At 43.8% G+C, this 25,319-nt stretch overlaps 1 protein-coding gene across 2 annotated transcripts in view; it reads right to left on the bottom strand.

Moving 5' to 3' along the window:
* ECPAS (Ecm29 proteasome adaptor and scaffold) overlaps nucleotides 1-25,319 on the bottom strand; it is an 89,893-nt gene that overhangs the window by 21,832 nt on the left and 42,742 nt on the right. For both annotated transcript variants that reach the window (XM_084627740.1, XM_084627739.1), the window contains exons 19-36: nucleotides 25,091-25,182; nucleotides 22,317-22,451; nucleotides 20,395-20,560; nucleotides 19,742-19,914; nucleotides 18,960-19,061; nucleotides 17,147-17,270; nucleotides 15,893-16,038; nucleotides 14,676-14,730; nucleotides 13,926-14,040; nucleotides 12,798-12,863; nucleotides 12,368-12,485; nucleotides 10,111-10,278; nucleotides 8,915-8,994; nucleotides 6,729-6,834; nucleotides 5,562-5,609; nucleotides 4,602-4,723; nucleotides 2,134-2,284; nucleotides 1,400-1,465 (exon numbers count right to left, since the gene is read on the bottom strand). In XM_084627740.1, coding sequence (XP_084483866.1) covers nucleotides 1,400-1,465; nucleotides 2,134-2,284; nucleotides 4,602-4,723; nucleotides 5,562-5,609; nucleotides 6,729-6,834; nucleotides 8,915-8,994; nucleotides 10,111-10,278; nucleotides 12,368-12,485; nucleotides 12,798-12,863; nucleotides 13,926-14,040; nucleotides 14,676-14,730; nucleotides 15,893-16,038; nucleotides 17,147-17,270; nucleotides 18,960-19,061; nucleotides 19,742-19,914; nucleotides 20,395-20,560; nucleotides 22,317-22,451; nucleotides 25,091-25,182 — 2,033 coding nt within the window. The remainder of the gene's footprint in view (nucleotides 1-1,399; nucleotides 1,466-2,133; nucleotides 2,285-4,601; nucleotides 4,724-5,561; nucleotides 5,610-6,728; nucleotides 6,835-8,914; nucleotides 8,995-10,110; nucleotides 10,279-12,367; nucleotides 12,486-12,797; nucleotides 12,864-13,925; nucleotides 14,041-14,675; nucleotides 14,731-15,892; nucleotides 16,039-17,146; nucleotides 17,271-18,959; nucleotides 19,062-19,741; nucleotides 19,915-20,394; nucleotides 20,561-22,316; nucleotides 22,452-25,090; nucleotides 25,183-25,319) is intronic.

Raw genomic sequence — 25,319 nt, forward strand, 5'->3', positions numbered from 1 at the left:
TTTACCAGGGAGTCTGCTTCTCCGAGCCACATGAAATTGCGTCCACATGAGCAGGGGATGCACAGAAGACAAGATGGCTTCATTTCTTTACAGCAGATGGCTGTGCTGGGAGCAGAGCCTGTCTTTGTGGGGCCTGTGCCTGACTACTGCAGGGAGCACTGCGGTCTCGGTGAGACCCAGAGAGCACCCACGCCAGGGGGCAGCAGTGTCACACAGGCCGCTGGGAGGAGGTGAGAAGACACCACCACTAGCCGCCTCTTCTCTCCCAGCCGGGGGAGACAGCAGCAGCCGCTGAAGTCTTTAGGGCACCAGCACGTACAGCCTTTTATCCACAGGTGCTTTAGAGACCACATCACCGAGCGCACAATGGCACGGAACAGCCACAGCACCTCGCACAACGGAGGTTTTATTAAGAACAACTGGGACAGCCGCCAGCGCTGGTGTTTATATTCCTGTCTGCCTTCATGTCACAGGCTGGGTAAAGAGTGGCGGTCACAGCCCTATCCCTTCTGAAGACAGCCATAGAGTTCAAACCAAAGAAGAGGCCACAGCTGTACTTTTCACTCAGACGGCAGCTCCTCCAGCAGAACAGCATCCCATGACAGCGTGCCTGGGCACCAGTGAAGGCTGAACTCAGGAAAAACAGGTGTGGAATACTGAATAACCTACACCATTTCAACAGCAGCTGGATTTTCCCCAAAGGTTTCCCACTAAAGTACTGTCCTGACCCAGATCTAAATGTCTAAAGCACTAAAAACCACTGGTAGGACAGAAGAAAGGGAAAAACAACAGAGCTCTGAGCCGGTGTCCAAGAGCAATTCCCTCACACTGCCTCCTGGGGACCCAAGCTGGGAACAAATTAGGGTGCAGATCCTCGGGCAAGTGGAGACAAGGCTAACTACAGAGGAGAAGCATTTCGACTCTTAAAGAAGTGGAGGAGTCCCTCCTTGCTAGCATTCAGCATCCCCCTGAAATTGTTGGGTCTCCCATGAAGCAACATTAGTTGTCACCCTTAAGAACAAAACAAACACTCCCTATGCTCTTCACCACATCCTGGGCAGCTCCTCAGCTGGCGCCAACTGTCGCAGCTCTACTGACCTCCATGGAACCATGACAATGGACATCAGATGTGGATCACCCCATGTGTCCGCATGGCAGTTGCTATGATGCAGAAGGAAGGCCAGTAGCCTCCTGTATGAGGTATTGAGGGGGTGGGGGGAGAGAAGGCATTAACCGAATGAAGAGGTGGACAAGAGCCCATACCTGTGGAACTCTGACAATCAAATGAATGGTTGTCTGATAAAAGCCTGAAGAGAAGTTCCCCACCATGTTACCACTTTGATCATTATCCACCCTCCCACAAGTCTACTTTAGGACCTTTCCTAAATCAAATACCTACCATATTAATTGTTTCCATCATGGGAGACGATTTAGCAGCACTAAGTCTTGCACTATCCATTGCAGCCTAAAGGAAACCGAACAAACAAAACAGACTTAATCTGAAGGCAGTGGAAAAAGCCACCAAATCTCAGCATCAAATGGAATGTGTTTCCCCACAAACTCTGACTCGGGCATGTTTTCAGATAAATACAGGCAAGTAGCAGATGTCAGCAATGAGGCCTTGGGAGATCACAGTACTCCAATACCCCTCTCCATTAGGAAAGCCCAGGGTTTAATGACAGTGCTGAAAACACCCCAATCTGATCTACACTGGAGTTTACACTATAACTAGCAACGGTGCTTCAGAAGTAGCATTTCTGGGAAACAGGTGCCAGGTTTGTTAGTGTAGATGCAGCCTACATACTTACAGAGGTCTCTGGCTGTTCCAGAACTTTTTACTCAGGGCTGAAGTCAGGTTTACTAACAGTTATTGTCAGGATTGCTTTTTTCCCTTTATGAAAGATTGGGGGCACACAGGGCATTTAAAAAAATCCTCCAGTAACTCCATGGTTCTCTGTGTCATACACAAACAACAGATAACAGTTCAGTAGATACATTAGCTAATTCCCTTAACACCCTGGGATGCCTCTCATGGAGAGTCGCTGCTTTGTTTTGTTATGTCTGTGGGAGTCTTGAAGCTCTAAATCCTTGTGAAACAGCTGTGAAAATGTCCTCCATGGTTGTTACACTTACTTTCTCCTGATCCGTAGCACGGAGACTCAAATAATTGAGAACCTGGGGTTCCAACACACTTAACGACTCCAACAAAGCTGGAATGAGCTTTGGTGCATGAGGCTTCAGCATAACACCAGCACTTTTACTGATCTTCACAAGAGTGTTAATGCTGGAAAAAAATTGAAGCTCATGTCATCACAGAGCCTGTACAACTTAATCATTTACAAAAACCTTTTCCCCAAGGGTAGCTGGTATCCGTAGTAACTCTGTTCTGACACACCACCAGATTCAGATCTGCTGCCTCGGTAGGAATCTGGAGTATGTCTGTGAATGTAATTTTCCTGTGTCTTTTCTATTTAACGGAGACCAGAATCTTGCCTAGAGTCTCTACTGATACTCACACATTGTTCAGGCTATTTTATCCTCTTGTCCAGATTGCCTGGCATATCCAGTGTGTTGCAAAGATAATATTATTTAGACACATTTGAACACAGAAACAGGAAGCAGCTAAATTATTAGATTAAGAGACACTATGTAAAATCAGCTCAGGGACTTCAGTCATCTCTGCACAAGTGAAACCCCCACCGTTTAAAACAATATGTTCAACCACATCACTCCATTCCACACAGGCTGCTTCTCTCACACACATTCCATTTGTTATACCCTCCCTCAAACAATTATTGGCTCAAGACGTGTGCTCATGGACTGTCACTTGAAAATCAGGAAGGCAACAAAGTACTTTCAGACTCTCACAAGGAAGAAAACAATTCGTGAGAGATTTGTTATGGTTTGTTGTTTTTTAATCTTGCTGGATAATAACTGTGATAGACCCATGCCAGTTGGGTACAGCAGAGTAGTCGAAGGCTGGCCACTGGAGAAGCAGTTTTCCGTTCCCTGACTGACCAGAGCAGGGGCTGCTCCAGGCTAGGGTGGACATATGACTCCAATTAGCCTGCAAAGAGTCAGTTGAAGCCGTTAGGCTAATGAGAACACCTGACTCCAATTAACCTGCACAGAGTCAGGTGAGGCTGTTAAGCTAATTTGAACACCTGACTCTAATTAAGGCCCTTCTGCTAGTATAAAAGGGCTCACTCCAGTCAGGCTGAAGAGAGTCAGGGAGCCAGAGGAGAGGAAGTGCGGCTGAAGGGCTGGATAATGAAGACATCCTCAAACCACTGGAAAGGGAGCCCCAAGGTAAGGGTGAAGAAGGCGTTAAGAGAGAGAAGTGGGGAAGTGGCCCAGGGAAAGGTAGCAACTCTGGCGGTGAAAGCTCAGCTGCCAACAGCTACTGCCATTAGGGTCCCTGGGCCAGAACCCAGAGTAGAGGGCAGGCCCGGGTTCCACTCAACCCGCCACTACAGAAACGCCTTCTGGGGGAAGGCAGACCCCTGTCAAGACAGGAGGCTAAACTGTTCTTCAATAATCTGTAGGGACAACAGAGAATGTGGGAGTTCTCTCACCAACCTCCTTGCTGGCTTATGATGAAAAGAGCTCAGTAGACTGTACCCTGGTCCTAGAGACAGAAGGGCTATGTGGAGGGTTACAGTGAGCCTCTGAGGCTAGCATAAACCACCTGGAAGCGCGAGACCCATGGGGACAAGGTCAGAGCTCTGCAACATAATGTTAATGGGATCATATTATTTCAGACCGCTTCACTTCAGCTTTTAGCTACTTCAGAACCTTGGTTACTGCTTCATTTACTTCACTAGCAAAAGGATTACAAAACAATAATCAACGGCAATATGTGCCATTCTTTCATCTCAAAGGATCCTAAAGGGATACAGAAAGTAAAATATTTGTATTCAGGACCACTGAAATGCAGCCACCTCTGGAGTGTGCATAACCAGCACAAAGAATGCTGAAAAAGAGCGATGAACAGGGAGCAGTGGAGAAATGTTGGCCAAGGAGACACAAGGGTAAATGCCTTTTCATGAGCATTTTACATGTGCACACAGAGCAGACACATCATCAGCTTGTGAAGACCCACAGAAGAGTCTCACATACTACAAACTGCATGGGGGGTCAGTTTACTTGCTGCAGAAATATGGAAAGCTGTATTGACTCCTGCTGAGATGTGAACCTGTGCAACCGCAGAGTCTTTAATTTATTGTCCCCAGATTTTACTTAAGCCCTGGACTCAGTAGCTCCTCTCCTTAGACCAAAGGGGAGGGGGCCTTTGGATGCCCCCAGGAACTCAATAGGTGCAGAGAGGCTAGATATTCTGAATTTGATACTTACACCATTGCACCAGCCCTCTGTTTAGTTAAAGAAATTGCACTCTAGGAAACAACTAGAATTCTCTGAGCTGCTGTTTTAACTGGATGAAAGCAGGGGGAGGTGAGAGGGTTGTTTTTTCTGGGGATGGGGAGAGGGGATTAAAATGGGAACTGATTATTGGACACGCTGCAGTTCAGGTGAATAAATCGAATCCCCTTGGAACAAACACAAGCCCAATCCCAAGGGAATTCACAGGATGTAAAACAAACCTCAGAGCCCGAACTTCAGTCACTGTGCTCATCATCCCTTTGTCCAGCAGGCAGGGGAGCAACACTGCTATAGTTCTCTGGCCCGCTGCGCCTTTGGAGGGGTCGCACATCTTCACACACACCTAAGGATAAATAGAGTCGACATCACAAACTGCTAAATCTTTCCTCAGATTTAACCCAGAGCCTTTCCGCATTCAACGGGAAAAGTTACAGAGGAACCAGAGCCAGGAGACTGGGTCACATTCAGACTTGGTGTACGTAGGTGCAGCCCACTGAAGTCAACGCAGTTGTGCCTGATCATGTCAGGTCTGGGTTTGCCCGTTATATCACCATTATTTTTCTATGGGGGATTACATGCTCAGCCAAATTCCAGCTCAGTGGTATCCCGATATTTGCTCCTGAACGGGGACATAGAGACACGAACCGTGCCGTCCTCCAAACCCAGGCATGGCATCGCCCTGGCCCTCAACAATTGGATCTAGTAACGGTCAGAATGGAAACATGGCTGCTGTGCAGGTTATTTCAGCCAGATTGGCCCAAATGGTCAATGGCCGCAACAGTAGGTGCCAAATTAGGAGAGTCTCAAACGCCAGGAAGGGCAGCTAAACCCTGTTTAGTCAGCTCCATTTCTATGTGCACTATATACTGTATATACCACCACTCTTTAACCCTCTAGAAAAAGAAGGGCACACAGGGAAGTAGATTTCAGATGTCTTCCTCCAACGTGTCACATTGATTTCAACAGGGGTTATCAGTGTGTACAGGATGCAGGATCACACCTATATTTTTTATCTCCACTGGGCTATAACTTAACACTGTACCTTAGTACCAGGGTAGTTTATATGAGAGTAATTTATAATCAAAGGCCATTCTTGGACAGGTGGAAATGAACTATTATACCCCACCACATACAACACACCCACCGCATACACAGTCTGCAATGAAGAAGTTCAATTTTACCTTACTTAAAGTTTTCAAGGCTAGTTCTGCTGCTTTTCGTACAGACTCCTACAGAAGAAGTTAAAATTCCATTAATATTTTATTTAAACTTTTTACTTTATCATTACTGACCTGGAAAGTCCAAACAAGTATTGACTAATCTGATTCATAACCTGTAGGTTACGTTTAAAAGATCTGTTTGTGTATGGTCAACCTCTTATCACTATTTGTGCATTTACTTTGTTCAGATTCCAAAAAATGGGAACCATGCGCTATGAAATCAATTTGATCCTGATTTATGGCTGGATGCCATTTTTCCATTTAAAGGAGTTCCCATGCTTTGTTCCTCCATGCCACTAATGTTAGAGGATCTGTCCTTTTCCAAAAGGAAGCATAAAATCTCTCCTGTACGCTTTATTCTCTACTCAGAAGCATTGCTGAGGAATTCGGTTATATGCTGTTTTTACCAACATCATATTTAGGACTGGTTTTATCTGGCCTTTCACTACACAGCAAAAATGATGCAGTTCCAGCTGAGTTTGTGAAAGTGACAAGGCCTAACCTCCACACCTTCAATCACAGCACAATTTCAGATGCAAAGAAGCTTTAGCCCTGTTTGAACAGGCAAAGCTGGATGTTAGAAAATATAAGGATTGATTCTGTAGGACGCTGAACACACTGGCCTGCAGAAACACTTAAGCGTGTGCTTCACTTTCACACATGAGCGATCCCAGTTGGACTACTCATGTGCCTGAAGTTAAGCATTCGCTTAAGTGTTGTGCTGGGTCAGGGCCAGACAGCTCAGCACTTTGCAAGATTGAGCATAAGAGAAATGGAAAACAGTGTGTGCTGTATCCACACCCCCAAACCTACTTGCTCTCCCACAACTGCACAAGGTGCTCTGGATAAGCCAAGTGGAAAAGCTCTCAGAAGGAATCCCAACACTACAAGGAAACCATATGAAGAATTTCCCAAGCATTTTACTCACTAGGACCTGAACAGTGGTGAGCACCTATGACTTCCATTGGCTTCAGTGGGAGCTGGGGATGCTCTCAGGACCTGCCCCTAGCTAGTAACTGATACTTCGCAGAGATACTTTTCTAAACTTGCAGCAGATGGGATATTCCCTCCAGATTTGATAATTACACTTTTTGTAAGAGCTGACAATTTAACAGGAAGCTCTATTACCTTAATATCATCTTGCACTCGGAATAGGGTTTCCCAGATTTCTGGAAGTTTGTCAATAATGTCATCCAGTGGTCGACCTCTTAATAAGTCATTCAGTGCTAGACAGCTGCAAACACAGTTTTGTTTCAGACAGGGATACAATACAATACAGGAATAAAATACTAAAAGCCAAAACACCACAAAAAGCCCCACCACACATTATTCTCATCTAAACTTACTTCCAAAGGCAGGCCGTCCTTGGCAGGAAAGACCTTTGGGTCTGACTCTCATTTACATTAAAGCCACTTTGCATCATTTTGGCAGTGTAAAGGGGCCTGAGAGTCAATGAAAATGTCACACACACCTACTAAAAAGCCCCTTTACACTGTCAGAAAGATGCAACGTGACCTTTGTGTAGATGAGAATCAGGCCCCTCTGTCTCCAGAATAAAGCAGTAGGCTCATGAAGCTCTATCTCCTTCAACAGATACCTTCATTATATTTCCCGGCCCTGATTCACCACTGCTTTCCTCCAGCTTGACTACATTTGATTTTGGAGGAGTGACACTGGCATAAAACTAGATTAAGGAAGTGGTGAATCACACCCGATAACTGCTCCTCACCACCTTCTCCGACAAGCCGGCTTCCTCATTCAGTATGGATCTGCTTCATTGCACATTTAAAAAAATGCGTATATACCAAAGTACAACACAAAAGCACACACATTGCAACCTGCTTCCCTTTACAACACAGGCAGATGGTAATTAAAGAAACTACCATAAATACAATTTGGTTTCAAATCCTTGTAACTCACCTGGATCAAAACCAGTTTTCACCCAGACACCAACAGTACATTATATGCTGCAATAAAAGACCCCACAGCACCGAGTCTCAGAATCTGGGTCAGCTGATTCAGGCTTCATCCTCCTCGCTGGGTGTCAGAGCCCAGGCTTCAGGCCAAGCCTGAATGTCTAACCTGATGTTTTATAGCCTGAACCCCAGAGCCGGAGTCAGCTGACCCAGACCCGTCACTGAACTTTCACTGCAGGGGAGACACCGCTCCTTATGAGGGATCTGAGTGTCCACACGAGGCAGCACCAATGCTCTTCACATAAAGACGGCAATCTTTTTTCCTTAAACAATGAGGACAGCGTTTTATTCTCCCCACTCCTGTATTTCTCCAGAACTGCTGAACTAGTTTGGGTCCAACTTTTAACAACAATAAGAATGCAGACTTGGGCAGAGACCAGCCCTGGAAAACTTCAGCCAGAAAAGTGAAAACTGGAGAAAGTTATGAGCAACTGAAAAAGATGGTTTATAATGGAAATGCTTAAGCAACCTTAATTACAGCTGCTGTAATCCAGCTTTAGGTTTATTTTCTAGCCAGAGTATGATATTCTAATAAGTCCCTCTAAGTCTGGGTGGGGAGGTGGAACGGAGGCATTCGATGGATCAGGTTTGGAGCACAGATTCGATATTTATGCTGGTTTACTGATGAGCTATATCAAAAAATGTTTAACTAACAGCAGCTCATGTATCTAACTGCACCCTCCTATCACCAAGTCCTTATACTACACACTGATAAATGGATTGTCCATAGACTCTGACCATGACACAGGATACATCCACACTTCAAAACCCCTCCCAAAACCCAACCAAGCACACCACACACAGAGTGTGCCTCAGAGCCCAGGTCAACCGACTCAGGCTCATGCTACGGAGCTAAAAAAAGCAGTGCAGACATTTCTGCTTGGGCTGGAGCCTGGGCTCGGAGTTGCTCCCCGCTCACCATGTTTCAGAGCCTGGGCTCCAGCCAGAGCATGTACATGGCTGTTTTTAGCCCTGCAGCACAAGCCCGAGTCAGCTGACCCCAGTTCTGAGCCTCACTGCTGCAGGTTTTAGTTTGCAGAGTAGACATACCCTGAAACTTTTCAGGCTCTGGGACCCCCAAGAACTTTGCAATCAGAAGACCCTTTTCTTCAGAGCCTTTAGGCCAGTATCGCAGCAGGGCTGAATGGGATCCAACACTGAAACACAAGGCGTTGCGGTACATCCTACCGCAGCACGACTCTATTCTGGTGGTGGGTTCCGTTCTGCCTCCTTCCTCCTCCCCACCCCTCGGCCCTTCTCCTTTCTAAATCCACTAAAATTTCTAAAGACTTGCTGGCAGTTTTGTTTAAAGAGGAAGAGGTCACTGTTCAACTATACCTGGATTCTCTGATCCTCCACATGTTGCTGGTCAGATTGTTGAGCAGATCATCCAGAATCTCCTTCATGTATTTATCAACCTGGTGGAAGAAAAGAAAAAATCATAGACAAGGAGGAGCCTGCAGCTTCCCACCAAGGCTCTGACCTTGGAACTGGATCCACATACACGGGTGTGACTGCATGATTGGGACCGTAGCAAGCAAAAGGCCAGGTCTTTAGCTAGTACCTGCCAAGATTTTCCACCTTTCTAAGAAAGGTCTTTGTGGACGAGAGACAGTGCCCCCAGAGATACCAGCCAAAGTACAGCAAATCCTGATCAACTGGGAAAGGTCAGAGCTGACTTTGCATGAGCCTGTTCTGCTCGGGCTGGCTCTCTTGTTCCAGTTTGGAAGGGACTCCAGTTTGGAAGGGACTTCCCCTCTGCTGGTTCAGAGCCCAAGGCTGAGGGGAGCCACATTAGCCATGTGGAGGAGGGAAAGGCTAGAGCCCTCCAGCCCTTTTGTTATGGAGAGGTTTGGAAGCAGAAATAAACAGGTCTCTAGAGCCTCTGAATCTGCTTATGGAGTTTCTTATGGGGAGAGATAGGATTGGGGCTAAGAAAACTCACTAATCTATTCCAGAGTTTCAGGAGCCTAGTACTGAGCTCTCCTACCTCCTGTAGCTTGGGGACAGCTTCTTCCACTGAGTCAGCATCTGCCTCTTCCAATGAGCCACCTCCTCGCCACTTCAGGGAAGCTGATCAGCTGATCTTTGGCTGCCACAACCCCAGAGCCCTCTTCAGCCACTGATGGGTGAACTGTACCCTCACAAAGCAGCAGGGGCCCCTAGGGGCTTCTCATAAGAAAGGCAGGAAGTGCTGCAACCCCCTTCTTTATGAGGCATCAGAGCTTGAACGTGGCCCTTGCAGATGAGCTCAGGAAGGTCCTTCCATGCATAACAGGGAGTGTGGAGACATCTGTGCATCTTCCATTTCTCCCAATAAATTCCACATCCCCAGTTCTACTTGGCTATTTTAGGACCTACTCTACACAGTGACGGGTTTCCTCCTCCTCATACAGCACAGATCATCAGTGCCTTTCACAAAATGCTCCTCAGCTACTTCTTGCCGAGAATCCCGTTGAGATGCTCAAGCACGTAGCTTTGCACTCCAACACCCTACAGACCCAAATGGGACACGAGAACTCATGCTCACTCACCGCAGATTTGTCGGTGACAAGCGCATTCCAAATGCTGGTCATAGCCTGTCGAATACCCATGTTGGGATCAAACTGGTAACGATAGAGACGGGGGACCAGCTGGGGCAAAAACGGAGCTAGCTGCTCGCCAGCCTTCGTAGCGATCACGTTGAAACCGAACGCTGCTCCCTAAAAGGAGGAAGAATGGATGTATTTGATTCATTTCAGCGGACAAGTGCATCTATATTACTTGTTTAGGGCCCAATCCTGAGCCCACTGAAGTCAATGGCAAAGCTTCCACAAAGATAAGCAATGTAGGATCAGATCCCTGTTGCACCCCTGATTTGTCATTGCTCAGTTACGTTCCCTATGTTATCTGGTTAGTATAAAAGTGAAGCCAAATATTGACTTTAAGGACCAATCCCACAGCTTTGAGCCACACAGTCAGCCTCCCAACAGGTAATGCAGTGTATGTGCAGCGAAGGGAGGATAACTTAATGACATATCACATATTCTCTCTCCCTCACTCTTCTTCATTTTGAGGCACCTCCTCAGCCCTCTGATCTAGAGATGGTGAGTGAGGGGGGTATACATCTGTGCAGTAGTGAGCATTACAATAAGCAGCAGATTTTCCAAAGAAAACGTGTTCCCAAAAGGATTGGCCAGGTCGGAGTTTTCCCTGCACACACACTGTGTTGCATTTATAAAAACAGGGACTTTAAAAAAAATTTAAAAAAAAAATCTCAGGTTATAAGGAGAGAGAGAGAGCGTGCGAGCGAGCAAGCACTTCTCTGCATTTCTTTAAGATACTTGGGATTACTGCTTTGTATTCATCAGGGTTTAGAGGAACTCAGATGGCACTGCTTCATCAGCCCTACTGCAGTCGGAAAGCGGGACTGTCAACCCCTAGGCTGACGTGTACCTATTCACCCAAGTAGTCCCAGTAACATCAGTGTAACCAAGCAAAGTAACGGCTCAGCAGCTGAAGTAAGAGGTTCAGAGTCTAGCCCACAGTGACGATTGTTAGCATTGCTACAGTCCGTAATGTATCATAGCTGGCATTTAGCTACAGAGAGAATCTTGTGTCACAATTTTTTTTAAAAAGCATGGCAAGTAAATACAAAGAAACTCCATCTTCATTTCCCCTACTGTGGCAGGGATCTAAGATCAGTGGCAAATCATAAGGCTACTGTAACAGGGTGGCAGAATCTACAACCCCACTGAGGATGGAGTGCTCTTCTGTTAGCAGACATTAGAATCCAGCATAAAGTTGCTGTGTAAATTCTGCTGACTCATTACAGCAGGTGCAGCTTGTTAACTCCACCAGGCTACAAGAGAAAGGTGTGAACCTCTGGTTATAGGAATCGAAGGCCAGAGATAGGGAGGTCCTGCAGGAAACACCGTGACTAGTCAAGCTTTGGAAGAAAGCTTAGGCAGAGGCTTACGGTCTGCTTAAAGTGGAGTTTCCAATAAAGCCAAATCATAGTAAGGGAGCAAGTGGTGAACCTGTGCAGAGCAGACAGGGTATTTGAAGCATACAGGAGCACTGCCTGCTTGGTTATTAAAACAGCTTATTTTGTATTTCAAATGGGCTAACGAAAAAGGATATCACATTAATAAAATCTTAATTTAAAAATGTTAAAATAAACAAAAATATTTTTTTAAATTAGTTAGAATGAATAGGAATTATGGTTATTTGACTTCAGGAAGCATGACAAGTCACATTTTGGCTTTGATAAAGGGTATAATGGCTGAAGAATGTGAGTAGTTGATCTTTTGGTAAATAAAATTAAGAGCATTATTTCAAGGACAGTGATTAAAACAGCTGGTGTGCTGTGACCAGTGCTTATCACAGTCGTCTCACTGCTACCTTGTGCTCCACTTCCTTTTTGTCAAATCCACCTGTTTTTTGCCTTAAATTTAGGATTTGAGCTCTTCTTGTTAAATATTTGTACAGAAGCTACCACACTGGGCCCCAGCCCCTATTTGTTACCACAGTACAAATAATAAATAACAACAACTATAATTAATTACACAGTGGAATGTGGATTCAAGCAATACAAATAGTATTAAGATTTGTTGCAATAATTTGAAGAAATCTGTAATTCACCACTTCACATGCTGGTAGAGTCACACTAGAACACAGTATCTATGGCCAGAAATTGCACACCAATTGTTAGAAGAGGAATAATGCAATTATTGTTTTTTTGGTGGGTTTTTTTTTGGGCGGGGGGGGTTTACAACTCACATAGGTATTTGCATTGTTGTATCAAGTTACCTTGCGCGAGTTCCACATGGCATGGTGGTTGGCCAGATTCATGAATTTGTACACCAGGTCTGGTTGGCTGAGGTCACTAGCCAGTGAACAAAGCTCCTTGTAGGTAGAGAGACCCTGACTTGGGAAGGCAGAAAGGAAAAATTAGTGTAGCTTTTCAGTCACAGACAGCGCTATACCTCCCACTGAATCAAGTCATACCCTGGAGCAGAATTTAGTAAGTAATTCAGCTTAGATATAAACATGTGTCCAATCAGTACTGCAGAGAAAGAGCTACAGTAACCATTAGAGAGGCAACAAGAGTAACACAATCAAAATTCTAGACAAATAAAATCCCAGGAAGGGAGCATTTACAAGAGGAGTATATAGCTCTGTAACAGCAGTTCGGCGCAGAATTGCACCCGTCTCATGGAAAAGTCATCACTAAACCTACCCATCTGGGGTTTTGCCAAGGGCTCCCTGGAACACCACTGTTTCTCCAGTCACTTCGTGTTTGACCCTGGTGGTAAAACAGACCCAGCATTAGCTTTTCCGTGCACTGTCCAGGAACAGGCTATCATTCACATGCTGTACATTCGAATACCAATGAATTTGTTTTGCTGTATTTGCCTGGTAAATTCTTCTTCTTTGGGTCCCGATCATGCAGACTTCTGTGCATGCTTAACCTCATACACTGCAAGGAGTCCCGCTGACTCCAGCGAGGCAGAACATTACACACCTGTTTAAGTCTTTGAAAGGTCAGGGTCTTACTGTTCAAGTCCAAGTTAAAAGATGCAACGTATATAAACGGCTGCTTTTTACTTTTAACTGTATCTGTTCCCATTCACTGGGGCCAAGGATCCAAACACATATTTAGACACGGTCTCTATCCCATTCCAAAGGGCAAAATACAATTTTCATCTGCCTCTTAGTCCCAGCTACCACTGGAATTTTCCCTATATTGCCCCACTCTCCTAATTTATGGTCCTCTGAAGTTAGTGGCAACACTCCCATTGATTTCTGTGGGAGTTTTTCTAACCTTTGTCCAACCTAACTGCTTCCTCCTCTCAGCAGGAGAGCTATCCACTCTACCGCAGAACCATCAATGCTTGCTATGTGGTCATTTTAGCTATAATCAAACATTTTTTAAAATATCAAAAATATTAGAAATATAACAGCAAAATTTAATTTCCAGCCATTATTCGTAGCACCAAGCAAGCAAGGGAACTCCCCTGCAGAGAGCTGCTGGGACTGTAAATAACCCAAAGCAGAAAGGACATTGGACTCTCTTGCACAAAAAAGAAATAGTTCTTCGTTAAAACTTGATCAGCACAAGATGCATTTGACCCACAAGGCAAACCCCAAAACACCTTTTTAACATTTCAACCATTCAGCACAGCTCAATAGGCTAGAGTTTGTTGTACTTAGTTATCACACTGTCAGAAACATGGGGAGTAGGTGAAAGTTGACTTCCACCATTCAAATCCTAAGAAACCTCTCTCCACAGGTCTCTCTCTCTCACACACACACACACTTACTTTCAAAGTGGTTACACACACTGCAAGTTCTGTGCTCACCATACCTTTTCCCAGTCATAAGCGTATCAACAAGTGTGGTGACCAGCTCCTGTTGATCTTGTTCACTACCTAGTTCATACACTAGCCCAAGGCCTTTTGAAGCAACATCTTGGCTAAGTTCTGCAACAGATTTCATACAATAAAAGCCAAGTGTGTAAGTAGTAAGAAAAATACCAATGAAGACAGAATTAAAATAGGAGCTAAAAAAATGTGATCTATGACATAGTTAAATGACATCAAAGGTGCTGGGGCCTAAGCCAAAGCCCAGGGAAATGAACAGAAAGACTCCCCCTACTGATTTCTTTGGGCTTTTGTTTAGCCCCCTAGGCACCATTTCTTCAACTGGACCTATGCAGGTGGACCCCGTAAGGATTTAAATGGGGCACAGCCAAAGGTCTTGCCCATGCGGATCCAACTGCAGGGTTGGAGCCCTGGTACACAAACCAAACAGGGGAGCCCCATTGGTCTCCACGACACTATAATCCCAGGAGATGGGGAAAGCCTGCCTTCCAATGGAAATGTTGATGCAAACAGGTTAAGGGAGAGAGAAATGTTTCATTTGACATTTCTGCGAACAACAGCATGCAAATGTGTCCATTTTCCAGTAAAAATTATATTTCTACAAACGTCTCGCAGGGCTGAACAATAAAGGTTTAAATGGTTTTATGTAACTACACTGAATAGCAAAAATTCTCTCCCCTCTGTTAAGAAACTGTTTGTTCAAAGACAAAGCACATAGATATGGTATTACTTACCATCATTATCAGACAGAACTGAAACAAATGCACTTTGAATCTCCTTGAGATGAGACTGAAAGATGAAAGAAGAACATGTCTTTTATTATTCTGGGTTTTTACCTCCATTCAATTTCATCTAACAGGGTCTAGCAGAAACATTCAGACTATTTTACTGCTGTCACAATCGTAGTTCAAAAGACATTACAAGAACTGCACTCATTTCCTGAGAAATTAGAAACAGGCCATCTGAAGTTCTGAGATTATAATAATTATAATACTTTACATTCATCCAACATCTTGCCTCCAACCTCAAAGCAATTTACTAAGTAACGTAAGTGTTACTCCCTTTTTTCAGATGGGGAAAGAAAGGATTTTTTGCGGGGGGCAGGGAGAGGGGGAGTGTCAAGTAACTTGTCCAAGGCTACAAACTGAGTAAGTCAGAAAGAGAACCCATATCTCCAAACTCCTAGCCCCTGTCCTCATCAGAAGATCGTACTGCCTCCTTGAAGACCCATTATTTAGATGAGAACTCTGCAAAAATAACCTGATGTGGGGCAACTGTGCGAGTTTAAAATTTAGTAATAGTTTAAACCTATGTAGCATCTTTCATCCCAAAGCATTTTGTCAACTATGTACAGGCACACTGCTGCTGAAATTCATCCACCTTGGGTTGGAAGGTGGCAGCCAACTGGATCATCATTGCCTATTGCATCAGAGTGGTGGGGAGAGGAAATTTTGGCCAAAACCACTGGGGTAAACTCCTGTACTTAGGCAGAGGACCAGGGGATCTTTAGTGGTCATACAGAGTGGATAGGCCCTCAGTTTTAAGGTCCCATCCAAAAGATCCCAAACACAGTATCAGCCTATCTGCCTTTGCAGGGCAGAACTGACCCTGTGGTTCCAAGTAGTCTGGAAAATCCAAACCTGATTTATTCTTAGAGATTTAGCGTTCTGCAAAGAGAAATCCTTTAAAATGCCAGTGACACCAACCCCCTTCGCCTAAGGGAACATGTCTTTGGGGCCGTATCCTGCAGTCCTTATGGAAACAAAACCCACACTGACTTCAGTGGAAGTTAAGAAGCCTATTAAGGCTGTAGGACTGTAGGAGCAGTGTCATCCCATGGGTCATGCAGGGGTCACATGAAGATCTCAGCAAGTCCATAAGGAAGGAAAGAGGCAAGAGCGGCGAGGAGAGAGAAAGAAGGCAGCAAAGCAAGGCAGAGGCAGGTTTTCACCTTAATTTCTTTGTGCGTATTCAGCTTCTTCACCAGCGACAAAAGCCAGATGCAGGCTGCCTGCCTGACGTGGGGGTTAGGGCTGACAATGTGCTTATTCAAAACGAGGTCCAAAACCCAAGGGACCACGTCATTCACTTTCACGTCTGTTTGGATGGAAGGAGATAAGGACCATTACATCGACACTGAAACACACACATGCTTATTGTCACTTAATGCAGTCAATCAACTCATTGATAGCTCTTCACTGTGGTGCAAGCACTCACCCTTCACCGTCAAACTGCTTACTCAGGAAAAGCCCTGAGGGAGTCAATGGGAGTTTTGAATGAGTAAGGAGTGTTGAATAGGCACCTCTTGGCCAGTCTTAAAATATCCTTGGCCAAGACTCTGAACATCTGGTACAGGTTTGAAAAACCCACAACAGTCCTTGGACTAATAGGAATGGTGCAGACTATGACTGAACGTTTTAGGGTTTTCTGAGTACCAAATTCCCAAGAGAGACTCAAGCTAGCTTCTACCTGATCCTGCAAACACATATACATGTGCTTAACACTAGGCACAATTGAGATCAACAGGACTACTCATGCCTATAAAGTTAAGCATGACTGTGAGCGTTTGCAGGAATGGGGCCTAAGATTGAACCTATGGTTTTTGTAGGCAGCATTTTTCATGCTCACTTTCGTCCATATCCAAAAATACGACTAGCAAACAAAATGTGCACCTGGGTGCATAAAATCGGGTAGATATCCAAGTCCATGCACACACAAATGCAGTTTGTTCATAGCAATCCAAGCGTTTGTGTACAAAACCTCTGGCAAGAAAAACCGAAGATTCCGTTTTAAAGTCTGCTTTGGGAAATTTGGCTCTAACTGTTTTAAAGGACTTACACATATTAGATATGAAATGAGCATGGGAGAGCATAATAAATGATCAAAGCAAAAGGCAGTTAATTGTATATTAGTAAGAAGCTGATTTAAACAGCACACACTTCGAAAATCTTTTTATTGTCTCTCAATATTTTTCAGATTGGTCAAACGGGGGGGGGGGGGGGGACGACACTAAATAGTAAAAAACAGGCAAACTGATTGGTGAAGGGACCAAACCTGCAAGGTACTGAGCACCACCTGGGAACTGCTAAGAGCCTCTAACTCCCATTAATTAGAATCAGTGTCCCAGAAGTGCTCAGCTCCATGCAGGACAGGGCCCTCAGGTTCTTCATTCCACCTCCAAATCTCCCACATCAACAATGTATACCTGCAGGAGGAGTATACTCTTCCTCGGTGACCATCCAAGCATCACGGGCAGCCACTGAGCTGGTTCCTATTGCAGCACTGGTAATGGCTTCACCAACGGTGAACTGAAGTTCTATTTGCTTGGCCTGAAAAATACAATAGGTCCTTGCTAAATAATCACCTTGTTACTGACTGACCCCAACAATTCTCACTCCAGTTCCAAGTAGAGCGGCACAGTCAAGTGACATTTTGCAGAGATTTTCAAAGCTCCCTAGTTTGGATGCTCAGCCACCGTTAAAATTGATGGCAATTCAGGGTACAAACCCCCAGGGCAACTTTGAAAACCTCAGGCCTTTACTTTTACAAAATGCTTTATGGACTATTTGACAGCCTGCTATAAAGTATTCCTGGAAGTCATTACAACTGTTCTGCGTTTGTCCAAACCAGAGAACAAAGGTGATGCAGCGTCCTTGACTGAACAACAAAAGGTTTATTCCCTTCATTCAGCTCTCACAGTCATTCCTGTGAAAAACTGAGGTTTTATTGTACTAGGCAGAAGTAAAATAAAAGATTCCCCTACCCACCACTTCAGGGAACAAACTGCTGTTAAATGTTCTACCCAGACACACTGAAAAGCTGAGCAGCACATTCTAACTTCAAGAGATGGAAAGAAATTCTTTTCCCCTCACAAGGGACATGCAAGTAAGATTTAGCTTTGTTCTGTGTCCCTCTACCACTTCCTCTCTATTCCTTTTACCTGCATCAGGAGCAGCGCAGGCATTGAACTTTGCTACTAGTTTAATTTATATATACATAATTTTTTACTATTACCTGTAGCCCTAAGGCCTAATTTTCAAAGCTGCTGAGCACCTACAGTTCCCACTGACTTCAATTAGAGCAACAGCGTCTCAGTTCTTAGCAGAATCAGTCCCTCAAAATTAGTTTCCTGCAAGCTCAGATAAATCCTTGTGCTCAAATAAACATTTTATACAGGAAGCTCTCCAGTCCTCTGAGAAGTTCTAGGAAGAGAAGTGCGGCCTTTTGAAAGACCCACTTTGAAGATACAAATGTCATTTTTGTTGCTTTTATGATCATGTCATATTACAGGGCTTGGCCACAGCACCAGATCTGATATTCACTAGTCACCTCTGAATTTGCTAAATGCGATCATGATCAACTGAGAAAGGGAAAGCCAACCTGCAAATGTAGAACACTACCCTAATGTGGAAGGAGTTTTTCATTCTTCCTTCCAGCATCTCATTCAGTAAATTAGCAACTCTGAAATACTGTACAGGATGGAACAAAATACATTTCCAACATAGAGCAGAGTTCCGCGATTAACAAAAAAAAAATATTGCTGATTTTTTCTAAAATGATTAATTTAACCGAGCTACACCACTCAACGTCTTTCCAATACAATTTCTGTCCTTTGTTTAAAATTTGTCACAGGACCAAGATATTTTGACATTCAATGTGTATATTTAGTACATTTTAAAAGACCAGATTTTCAGAAGTGGTCTCTAAAAGGGCCCGTTAACACAAGCACTTACACCTGTGCTTAATTTTACAGACATAAGCAATCCCATGGACAATATGTATGTAAGTGGGCACAAGACTGGGAGCTAAAACTGAGGCCACAGGTTTTACATGCACAAAACTTCTCCTCACCCTCTACCAGCCTGCTTTGCAAACAGAAAGAACAGATCTGAAAAATGGAATGAGTCACTTCAAAGAGCAGCTCCCTTTTCCCTTTGTAAATGTGGCCCAAAGTATTCAGAAGGCTAATACAAATTGGAACACTCACTGAAGTGTAAGGGATAATGTTACTGCCTTACCTCCACAGAATCCATTAGTCCTTGCAGCAGTAGTTTCTGGTGGGGAAAGTCTCCATCTCCCACTGGAAAGTAACCCAGCGTTTGTATTGCTCGCTCTTTCATCTTAAAAACAGAATCACAAGATTTTACTCATAAACCCAGCAGGCACTTTTTCAACATAGATGCCTCCTAATTTGAAACCCAGAGCTTTTATTATTACTCTTTCACACCTTCCCACTGAGTTTAATTACCAGCGGTCATAGATTCCTAGAAATCAGAGATGGGGAAAACCTACTAGGTCATGCAATACATCCTCCTGCCAGTGCATAACTTTTCCCTACAGCGCAGCACGAGCTGGACAAAAAACCCACTGGAAAATGTCTCAAGTGGTGGCGTTTCCCCTCATTCCATTTGGGGTCCAGTCCAGGGCCTAGTCCCTTTCACGCAGTACTGTTAGGGAAGTTCTTCCTGATTTTCAGCCACAATATCCTATTTTCTTAGTTTCATCCCAAGAAGATAAAAACCACAACAAATATTATTATTTATTCAAGGGATTTTCTAACAGCCTTTGGCCTAACTCTCCTACACTGAAGCCAAGGGTAAAACTCCTATTGACTTTAGTGGGATCAGAGTTAAACCAAGGCTGAGTGCTTTTTGAAAATGTCATCACCAAGGCTGTAAGGGTGATGTCTCTCTTAGCTTGATAGGTAATCACGTTAGCCTCAGTTTAACCCGAAACAAACAAGAACAAATACGGAGAGAAAATATGCCAGAAACAAAATTAACAAACCAACAAATCTTACCTTATTTGTTTCCTTGCCAGAAGGGATTCTGGTCAATAAACTTTCAACAAGATGCAGCTTTGTAAACCCGGTGCCTTCGCTGGGAATTGGCAAGGGGCCGTTCCTGCCAATTTCCCCCAGTGCTGTACAAGCAGCAACTGCCAGAAGCGGAGAGGTGCTGTCCAAAAAGGAACCTACAGAGAACCAACAGGATGACTTGGTTTTTGTCCCTACAACCTGAATGCAGTCAGAAGTACAATTTTTTTTTTTTTTTTTTAAACAAGAGGCCAGGTTTTGCTCTCCTGTATAACAGAGAGAATCAGGAATGAAGTCAGAGTTACAATGGAGTAAAACCAATTTAAATGAGAGAAGAATATACCACAAAGGTACATCTGTGTGCATCTGCTCGTCTCTCACATGGGAGTCTATTTCTTAATTAATATTGGAGTAGTGAACATTGTTTACATCTGATCAGACAACAGTGATGGAGACATTCTTAAAGACCGGCAAATCCATCAGACAGGTGTTATTCAGCATCAAGGCCACTATCAGTAGATGCAGCCAACCTGAGACACATCCTGAACCAGTTGTGACTGGAAACTATGCTTACATAAATTCTCATGTCAAGAACCAACAGTGCCAAGGTGCAATATAATAACCAAGAGCAAAATTACCTATTGTTTCTGTTGTGGTCTTTATGAGCTGGTCTTGTTCTGGCATGACAACAATATTTGGCTCTTCAATGTCACGCATCTCCATCATCCTGGTTTTCCTTTTGGCCAGGTACCTTCCTACAGTGAATCCCAAAGCCAACAAGGATCCATGTTGGATCTCCGGGTTCTACAGACAATACCAACATGGTAGGAAATCTACATAGACACAATCATGTGTTTTACATAAAGCGTACATGAAAAGACAGATGTATAGGTAGGCCCGCTGGAAAGGTACAGCACGAAAATTCTGAGCTATTGCCAAGCCTATGGGGCTCTCCATAGGTTGTCGATACTGTCAATGTTTTCTGCACAATTTAGGCTTCCAGGGGAGATTTTCAATAGCTAAGGGATTTAGGAGCAGAAGACCCACAGAAGGTCACTCTGCTCCTAAATTGCTTAGGATTTTTTGAAAGCCTCGCCCTCAAGTTACCAGGAGAAAAAAGCCATCTGTAATCCTTTAGTTTATAAATATATCCTTCTGCATGTGAGCAGTGCTGTCTTCCCCAGTTTACACACACAAGAGACTGAAACAAGGAGACAAGTTCTGCTCTTGCGTACTCCAGATAAAATCCCTTCAATTCAGTTACTCAGAATTCACAAGTGAGTGCACAATCTGGTCCAGTCGTTCTAGATGAGGTTAAAGCAAGAACATTAATTATTTCAGTGTTGATCTTTGAATTAGAAATGTCTAGTTAATTAGTTAATGTGTTTATCCAGTAGTCTGGATTCATTTGAAAGGATACTCTGCAGGAATAAGGCTTCAAGATTTAAAAGAAGCAAACAGAATTGCTTTTTCTTCTTCTTTTTTTTTTAATGTTTTTGTTTGATCCTCAACATATTACTCTAAGAAGGAAGGGAAAAAGAGTAGATCTAGGGGGGACTGGAAGATCTCAAAGAGGTAATGAAAGTTCTCGCAAAAAGTATTTCTTTTAAGAGAAGACTGAGTAAAATAAAGACTATTTTGTTTCTAATGGCTCAGCTTAGCTTTAAACATGGGAGTAGTCCCATTTGACTTCAAAAAGAACATGGTGTTAAGGTACTAGTAAAATAGCAGATTACTGAGATCTATGTAGGGATTAAAATCAAATTAGTTCTTTGGGGAAACATATCTTAGGGAGCTAACTCTTTCCTTAGACTGCAGTAGGTGAGTCGCATCAAGAAAATTATTTGCCTGGTTTCTTTAAGGAGGGGAGAGAAGGTTTGAATTCCGCATTGTTTGCAATCCTATTAGTCAAGGAACTCAGGTAAGCTCCAGAGATATGAATAATGAGAGGAGGAAAGGGGCTCAGAGGGAGGGAAGGAAGCCCCATCCAGTTGCGATAACAGTCATAGGAGGTGAAGGCTGTGGACCCTTAAAACCATGCCCTACCTAGCAAAGGTTCCTGGGTAGGAGAAAGCTTTCACTGGCCTGCAGTGAAGGGAGGGAGCTATGGCTTAGCCAGGGGAAAGGCAATGGGTGACCAGCTAAATACTTTCTAAAATCTGGGCTTACCTTTAATTGCTCATCAATAAAAACAAAAAAACTTATAACTGCCTGAGGTAGCTGGTGCAACCCATTATCATGCAATATGATGACGACTATTTAACTGACTAAACTTCTTAATAATGGTTCCTAACGGTCCTGGTTGTGCTTAGGAGAAATGTCAAATACTGACTGAGTACAGTTTCAATTATGTATTTACTTAGAAAAGTCGTTCTACTCAAATATAGCAACGTTTTTTCCTACCTCCAACAAGTAACCGACTAATTCAATGGTGCTTTTCCATATTAAAAAAAAAAAAATCACTAAGTAATACATTCTGGACTGCTATAAGATTAACATCTTCAATTAAAATGTTGCAATTAAAAATAATACAAGAAATGGATAAAGAGAATGTAATTACATGATTGTCTTTTGCTGTCTTGATCAGTTGCTGTACAGAGGACTTCAGTTCATTTCCAGACATTGTAGACAACACTACAGAATACAACAGTGCTGCCAGCTCACGCATCTCTTCCTTGTTTGTATTCATCAGACTCTGTACGTTTTAAAAACCAAAAACAAACAACAAAGATGGAACATACTTCATTGATGGTCTAGCTTTAATACATTAGCCACCGTTCAGATGCAACTACCCACCTACACTCCATAATTTTACTCTAACCTCTTTTTACCCTTGGAATATAATTATCAACACTGAGTAACTTGCTTAGGACCCAGTTCAGCAAAGCACTCGTGCTTAGGTTTAAGCATGAATAGTCCTGTTGCCCTCAAGGGGGCTACTCACATGTTTACAGTTAGCGTGATGCTTAAATGCTTTGCTGAATCGGGTATTAAAAAAGAAATTTCATGTTCCCCAGCCCCGGGGAGCTAAAAACGCCATGGAATTGTACGAGACAAAATTCCTGTCTTGTACAATTCCATAGTGCCACAGAGTACATTTGCCTTTCGTTTGCTCTTTCCTCCTCACTTGATAAAGGAAAAAAACTGAAGAGATTAAGCCTACTTAATGCGAAGGCTGCAAATGTAACAGACACAGAAGTCAAGAAATGGAAAAGTCACAGTTCTCTCAGCAACATTAATTCACCCATGTTATTTGTATGGAGTATTTTTTATTACCTAGACTGTTAAAAAGGTCTGGTTATTATGGCAGTGTTAGCATAACAAACATAATATAAACATTTGTTTCCTAACTTGTGTTTTTAAGTTTATAATCTTACTCTTTGCATTTAACTCTACACACACACACACACGTGCGTGCTTGTGTGTGTAGAGAGCGATAAATGCAAAAAGTAGGGTTATAAACTTAAACAACATTCTCAGGTCACCAGAACCCTTCAGTTCGAATTGTGTGTGTGTGTGTAAATACACACACATACACACTTCAGACTGAAGGATTCAGGTGACCTGAGATGATCAGAAAAAAAAAAAAAAAAAAAAAGAGGTTTATCACCACCAGAATACTGCCAATGGAGTTATATTGCTTGATTCAAAACTTACATCAGTATATTAGACTGCCCTTCACCCACCCACCCCAAGAGAGCTGCCAGAGCAGCTCCTCTCACTGGTAGATTCTTAGATGGGGAAGTCCTCCTACCCGTGAACTACCAAAGAATGGAACCGCTCTGATTGATACAAGTGAAAGATCTGGCCCTCAGAGTATGTCTATACTGCACTAAGACACCGGCAGCTGGCCCACGTCAGGTGACTTGGGCTTGCAGGTCTCTGGCTATGGGGCTGTTTAATTGCAGTGTAGATGTCTGGCTTGGGCTTTAGGCTGGGATTTGGAACCCATCAGTGGGGAGGGTCCCAGAGCCTGGGCTCCGGTGCAAGCATAAATGTCTACACTGCAGTTAAACAGCCCTGTAGCCCAAGCCTGAGTCAGCTATCACAGGCGAGCCATAGCTGTTTAACTGCTGTGTAGACATACCCCTCAGAGTCTACCAATGTGAGGGAATATAGGGTATGTCTACACTGCAGCTGGGAACATGCTCCCTGTTGTAGGGGCAGCAGTGATCTGTATAACCTGTATGTTCAAGAGGTTCCCCCCCCACCACTTTTTTTTTTCTCCTCTCCCTCTTTGAATACCCGTGAAGTGGCTTTCCCCTTCCCCCTCCCTCCTGGAATGCTTGTGGGATGAATGGGCTGGTTGAATAGCTGGAAGATCGGAAGAGCTCCCAGGTAGACAAGGTGTCTGGGACTCTGATTAGGCAGCAATCGCACGCCCAATGTATGGACACTGCCCGAGGTGGAGAGTGACCAACCACACGCAGCCAAGTCATCTCTAGTTGCGGGCCATGAGGAGCAGGTCCTTAAAAGGGGAAGGGGCCATCTGCACAGGAGTGCACTCACAAGCTTGTAGCTCCCATGAAGGCCCTTCGCCCGGACCACCTGGCCAGTGGTTCGCCACATTGCATTCCATTGTGCCTCGGGAAGACTGACCTTCATCACATCATCCATCGCTGCGCTGTAGGACACTTACCTTGAAGGATCCTGACATTGCCAGTGCCGTTTCTGTCCTGGGAGTGTGAGTATGCAAGTGTGACCGCCCACTCTTCTTTTGAGCTTAGCTATCAGTATGATAAACGTGCTGCTTTCTGCCAAACTCTGGTAGGTCATTAGTCTTCCCTAAGCTTACCAGCTGGCCCAATTTTGAGAAACACTCCCCAGCACAAGTAGACAGACAGATAGACAGACGCTACCTCTGCTTGTGCTAGCACACTAAAAACAGCCATGTAGCTGGGGGTAGCATGGGCATCAGCTTGGGCTAGCTCCCTGGGTATGCACTTGAGTGGCTATCCCCAGCCACCACCAGTGCTATCCCCAGCCACAATGCTAATTTTACCATGTTAGCTCAAGCAGAGCGACCACGAGACTATCAGCCCACACAGGGAAGCACACTCCCAGCTGCAGTGTAGATGTACACTTAGTAACATCCGTCTAAAACTATGATCTAACAAACATATACCAGATCACAGAGTAATGAAGCAGAGAAAGAGAGAGAACAATGCGAACTAAACCCGCAACAGACTTAGAAAATAAAAATATTGCAAAAAAGAATCTTTCACTCCTCAAGATTACTGATCAGCTAATCAGCTACCTGGAAAATTATTAGGTCTTGAAATGCCAGATTTTGCGAAGGTGAACAGAAAAAAAATCCACGTGTGTGCAACGTACCTTTATCCAATCTATTTTGTCTGCAAATCTGGTTGCTAGTTTTTCTGGATACACCGAAACAACTTCTAGAAGACAGTACATTACTGGCAAACCTAAAGAGTAATTAAAGAATCAAGTTAAGGAAAATGAAATGCAATTTTTTCTATTTACAACTAATAGTAAAAACAGGCAAATGATGCCACATCAAGCAGTTTAATGCAAATTTAAAGATCCCAGATAAAGTTATGAC

The sequence above is a fragment of the Lepidochelys olivacea genome (assembly GCF_965140295.1).
Source record: "Lepidochelys olivacea isolate rLepOli2 genome assembly, chromosome: 5".
Lineage (NCBI taxonomy): Eukaryota > Metazoa > Chordata > Testudines > Cheloniidae > Lepidochelys > Lepidochelys olivacea.